This window comes from Tarenaya hassleriana, unplaced genomic scaffold, assembly GCF_000463585.1.
Source record: "Tarenaya hassleriana unplaced genomic scaffold, ASM46358v1 Cleome55, whole genome shotgun sequence".
Classification (NCBI taxonomy): Eukaryota; Viridiplantae; Streptophyta; class Magnoliopsida; order Brassicales; family Cleomaceae; genus Tarenaya; species Tarenaya hassleriana.
In genome coordinates, this window is record NW_010968113.1 from 20842 (window position 1) to 26073 (window position 5232).

The window sequence follows — 5232 nt, forward strand, 5'->3', positions numbered from 1 at the left end:
TTTCCCTCAGCACGTCCTTCTCCGCCACACAGATCATCACTCTCTCGCATCCCAGATCCTCCACCTCCGCCGAGCCGTTTCCGAACGGGTTTATCCACGGATCGTCGCAACCTCTCTCCGATCGGCCGACGAATCTCCACCACGAATCCACCATCGCTTTCCGCTCTGGATCGTCCACCTCTGACAAGATCGGCTCCGATCCCCAGAAATACGGGTGGATCATCCCGATCCCCCGGATCTTCAGATTCGGGTCCTGGTCGGATCGTTTGAGCCGGATTGCTAGGTGGTGAGAGATGTTGGCTCCGGCGCTGTCTCCGACGAGGAATAATCGGTCGAGATCTGCGAACTCGCTGATCCACGACTCGGTTCCGGGCGCGGGTTCAGATCCGAGTCGGGTCATGTGGGATCGGATCCACTGTAGCGTGGTCCATGAGTCTTCGTACGCCGCCGGGAGTGGATGCTCCGGCGCTAACCTGACATCATCATCATCATCATCATCGCCGTCTATTCCGTTAATACGTGATGATGGTTGTCATGCATAACTCCAAATCAGTTCCGTTTTAATTTGAGTTAATTAACTAATCAAACTTAATAAACCCACCATTTTTTTATTGAAACATTGAATTTGTGAAAACAAAATTCACTAGACTTTTTATTTGTTAAAATCAAAGTGTTGAAGAGGCATAATTTAATATAAATAAAAAAATGAACCGAATCATAACTCAAATTTATCATATGATTATAAAAAAAAGGAACAATGATACAACAACTTTAAAAATATTATATGGTATAGGCGGTAAATCTAGTGAAATTATTTAATAAACACACGCGAACATGATTACAGAATAAAAAACATTTTTGATTTTCTTTCGTAACAAAAAACTAAATTAACCGATTAAAAACTCTCAGTATACATAATTCATTTTTTTATTAAGGCCTAACCAAATCATAATTCCGATTTATCATATGATAAAAAAGAATAATGATACATCAACTTCAAAATATTATATGGAGTCAATTCAAGGGCGGTCAATCTAGCGAATTACACACACGCACACGCACACGCACAGCACGAATTTAACAGATAACCGGGCCGGTTAAAGAATTTCAAAATTAAACCGGATTACCTGTAGTTAACGGAGACGGCGATGATATTACCCTCGGCGACGAGCTTGTTGAGACTCTTGTGGTAGTTGGGGAATGCAGCGGAGGCGACGACGAACCCGCCGCCATGGAAGTAGAGCACCAGAGGAAGTTTACCACCCGGTAGAACCGGATCGGACCTGTAGATACGACCCGATAGCCCGGTTTCGGGTTCCATGGTTATGTCTTTGGATAGAACCCGGGTTTCCGGGTCAAACCCGGGCGGGCAAGTCTCGGTTCCGGCGATTCTCTTTATTGTTCCGTCTTCATGGACTACCAACCATGGAAGAAGCTCCAGCGAGATTTTCTTCTCTGTTGACTCCATGAGAGAGAGAGAGAGAGAGAGAGATTGCAGAAGAAGGAGAACGAAGGACCATGATGAGCCATTATTGAGCTTTTTGTGCAAAGAGAGAGACAACTTTTCCACTTAATTATGATAGATAAATTAATTTTACAATTATAATACAAATAAACATAATATTAAATATCGCAAATTTCGGATTTTAATATTTAAGCAATAAAGATTCTAAAAATGTCTTTTACATTTTTTATTGTGAAAATTGTAAAAAAACAATTAACTTAAAAAAATACTAAATTTTTTATTTTATTAAATAAACATTAAATTTTTTAATTTTGATAAAAAAAATTACATAACAGCGATTTTTAAAATAAATAAAATGAGTTGACAATGTAAACATATAAGATTATTCTAATTATATATTTTTTTTATAATAGCAGATAGTTTATATATTTTTTTAATTATTTAAAAAAATTAATATTTTTTTTATACTTGAAAAGTTTGATGTATTTTTAAATTTATTTATAAAATTTAATGTTTATTTGAAAAGAAAAAAGTTTATTATTTTTTTAATTAAATTTGAGAAATTTAGTGTGTGTTTTTTGGATTTTCTTTTTTTTTTTTATTTAAATTTTTTAAAGAAACAATATATATATATATATATAGATATGAGTCATGACTTTGACTAGTCTAATAACATTAATTATTCCACCAGTTCCAACCAGCCCCAAGGAAAAAAAAACAGGACAAAACAAGAAGTCATATGTTCACATAATCATACGTATGAATCCGACAAGTAAAAAATACTAAAGAAACCTTTTCATGGTGCCACAAAAGAAGCTCGAGTTTCTTGAATTACACATAAAAATAACAAAAGAGCAAAATTTACAAAACGTATTCGTGAAAGCATAAACCAATTCAAGTAGAGGGATCAAGTCCCCAAACGAACCTTTTTCCAAAAGGGGACCAACTTCTGAGCTTCTTTTTTGCGGATTTTCAATGGAGATGAACTGATGAGATCTATAGCCAACCGTTGCAGCCTCTGTGTTTTCAGCTTTGGAGGAAATCCTTCAAGGAAAAGGGCGGAAACCCGTCCTGAAACCAGAGTTTTCCGGCGTTCCGTCAAATCGATGATTCGGTAACGAAGCATTTAGAGACGAGTAGGTAGAAAAATAGATAACGAAAGCCCGAGGATTACTTTTCCGCTCTCTTGCTTCAAGTACTGCCTCACAACTGTCACTTGTTGTATTACCCTTTCCATTGGTGTGTAGCTTGGAAGATTCGCATGCTCTGGCGCAATGAAGAAAGAAAACGGGTGAAAGCTTGTGAAATAGATAGGCAGCGGCATGGAAGAAGCAAGAGAAATATTGTTCAAGGAAAGAGGAACTGACCGAGAATTGCACGGTTCAGATTGTCAGCAACACGCTGTCTGTGCTCAAAGCTGAGAAGGTGAAACATCGGGGACTTTTCCGGGTCTTCATAAGCCAGTAAGGCCATGACATCCTGCATCCGGGCAACAAACTAGGGTTTACGGTCCTGAGACAGGAAATTTAAGCAACCGTAGACGTAACATGCGAAAAAACCGAGATGGATTTAGTACGCCAAACAAGAATCAAAACCCACTTCGAGCTTTTCAACATATTTTTGGTCCTTCCCGAAAGGAGCCAATCTTGTCCGAGCGAATTGAAGGGCTTCTGTGCTGCACAAACAGATATAAGGTTTAAGATCAGAAGACACTAAGGAAATGCAACGTTCCCATGGATATCAATCTTCTAACTCACCAGTTTCTAGCACAGAGTAGCTCGACAAAATGAAGGCTCAAAAGATCAAAGTGCAGTTCCTTGTTTTTTTCAAGCATGCCTTCTGCTAAGTGCTCAGTAAGTTCAACAGCCTTCAATGCCTTACCTTCCAGTGTAAACTTTATTATTCCTGAATATAAAGCAGCCCAGCAAAACAAATGGGACGACTGAGTGTTCTATTATCATCATCTAGCAGCAGATCAACGGTGAAAGTTTTACCACAAACGAAATTTTCCATTTTCAATGTATAGGAGCAATTACACTTACGTTTTCTCCTGTCCATACCCTCAAGATAATTTTCAGGTTGCTTTAATCCAGTAGAAGAAACGAGCGAGTCCGCGGTCTCATTGAAGCAATTATGCACAAGATATGATAGAACAATGTTGTGAATGTCACTGTCATGGACTACCTGCTAACACCGAGAAATACTTAGGCTTCGAAAACAGAGTTTAGAACACATAAAATTTCATATAAACTATAAAGAAAAGAAATGGAATCAATCAACAACGTAATACCAGCGAGATAGAAAGTGTATGACCAAATCTCCAGACTATTGACAAGTTAATGACTTCTATTGACAAGAAAAGTCGTCAGTATGAAAAACTTGTGAAGCAAATATGTCCATATCCAAAGGCATCACATATAACACATCCTCAAGTAATAAAAAACTCTGGCGATCGCTTCAACATGTACACCATACTCACTCATGAAGAATCCTTTACATACAGTTTACGGCCACAACTTCTGGACAATATCACAGCCACAGGGATATCATCATCATCATCATCACCACCACCACCACCACCACCATCATCATACAAACTAGGGTTTTCTTACAGAATGTGAAATCTTTTCGTATTACAAAGGAACAAAACATTTTCAACAGCGAAGCGTGATCTATGTGTACATCAAACCATTATCTTCCAAAGCTATACCAAGTTAACTAATACACTCTGCGATGAAAGGAAACGGAAAGAAGCAAACAGACAAGAATCTCAATGTAAATCGCTTATCAACCAAAGGGCAAGCGAGCAACAACCAACAATGTCGCTTCAAAACATCTACGAACGAAACTACATATCTTTTTCAAAATCATGACATATCGCAGAGGCCGAACACAAACCCTAGGGCTATACCTCTATTGCACAGTGCAAACCGAATTAATGCGACTGGATCACCAAAATCAGGACCATGGTTCCAATTTCATAGGACCCATAAGAATGAATGAGCATCTCAAACAAAGGAGGAGAAAAACAAACTTACGATGTGGTCTAATTGTCGAGGATCGGTATCCATGGTTAACAATCCGTGCAACGCCTCCCGTGATACGAAAAGATGACGAAGAATTAGAAGAAAAATTCTAACCGGCGGTGGTGATTTCCGGCGCCGGCGAGGAGGAGAGGAGAGAAGGGAAATTCGGAGGAGAGGGTAAGATGGAGAAGAAGAGGGACAACAATGACAAATCGGGTCGGGTATGCGGATATGGCGGATACGACGGTTCAACAATGATTTTTGGGAAAATATCATGTCAATTTTTACAAAATAAAATATAAAATTTATTTTTTAAAATAAAATCTCAATTTATTTTTTAAAATTACAAATAAATCGAAAATTTATAATAATAGCCATTTTTAAAATGTTATAAAAATATCGTGGTATTTAGATAATAATGTGTTAAATATGATAAAAAAATATTGATTTGTCATATTCCACTTCATCATTAATGTTTAAAAATGATAACGATTATAAAATTCGAAATTAATTTTTATTGAAAAATAAAATTAGATTTTCATTTGATAACAAATAAAATTCAGGTTTTATTTTAAGAAAATTGAGAAATTCAGATATTTTTTTAGATTTTTTCTTGGTAAATCCAATAAATAACCACCAACAATTTAATTAAAAGTAACTTTAATATATATATATATATATATATATATATATATATATATATAAACAAATATTATTTATACAACAGTTTAGAATTTTATC

General features: G+C 36.6%; 2 protein-coding genes across 3 annotated transcripts in view; both read right to left on the reverse strand.

Moving 5' to 3' along the window:
* Positions 1–1521, reverse strand: part of LOC104798635 (probable carboxylesterase 2) — a 2121-nt gene extending 600 nt beyond the window's left edge. Inside the window, exons 1-2 of the mRNA XM_010520798.1 lie at positions 1128–1521; positions 6–473 (exon numbers count right to left, since the gene is read on the reverse strand). Coding sequence (XP_010519100.1) covers positions 6–473; positions 1128–1468 — 809 coding nt within the window. The 5' untranslated portion in view covers positions 1469–1521. The remainder of the gene's footprint in view (positions 1–5; positions 474–1127) is intronic.
* A 665-nt stretch (positions 1522–2186) lies between these two features.
* LOC104798636 (glucose-induced degradation protein 8 homolog) lies at positions 2187–4717 on the reverse strand. Of its 2 annotated transcripts, none has more exons than XM_010520799.2 (7): positions 4504–4717; positions 3508–3652; positions 3223–3370; positions 3065–3140; positions 2833–2944; positions 2640–2731; positions 2187–2536 (listed from the first exon to the last, which is right to left on the reverse strand). In XM_010520799.2, the coding sequence occupies exons 1-7, from the start codon at positions 4534–4536 to the stop codon at positions 2492–2494; spliced, it is 651 nt and encodes a 216-aa protein (XP_010519101.1). In that variant the 5' UTR covers positions 4537–4717; the 3' UTR covers positions 2187–2491. The 2 variants fall into 2 exon arrangements, with proteins under 2 accessions (XP_010519101.1, XP_010519102.1); XM_010520800.2 differs by having other exon boundaries at positions 3508–3649; positions 4504–4715.
* Between the last annotated feature and the right edge of the window lie 515 nt (positions 4718–5232).

What these genes read in the sequence shown, in the direction of transcription:
- LOC104798636 (XM_010520799.2), bottom strand. Translation starts at nt 4,536, where the DNA reads ATGGATACCGATCCTCGACAATTAGACCACATC. An exon ending in CTCGACAATTAGACCACATC is followed by an intron (nt 3,653 to 4,503) that starts GTAAGTTTGTTT and finishes TCTCGGTGTTAG; the next exon opens with CAGGTAGTCCATGACAGTGA. An exon ending in TGAAGCAAGAGAGCGGAAAA is followed by an intron (nt 2,537 to 2,639) that starts GTAATCCTCGGG and finishes CTCTGGTTTCAG; the next exon opens with GACGGGTTTCCGCCCTTTTC.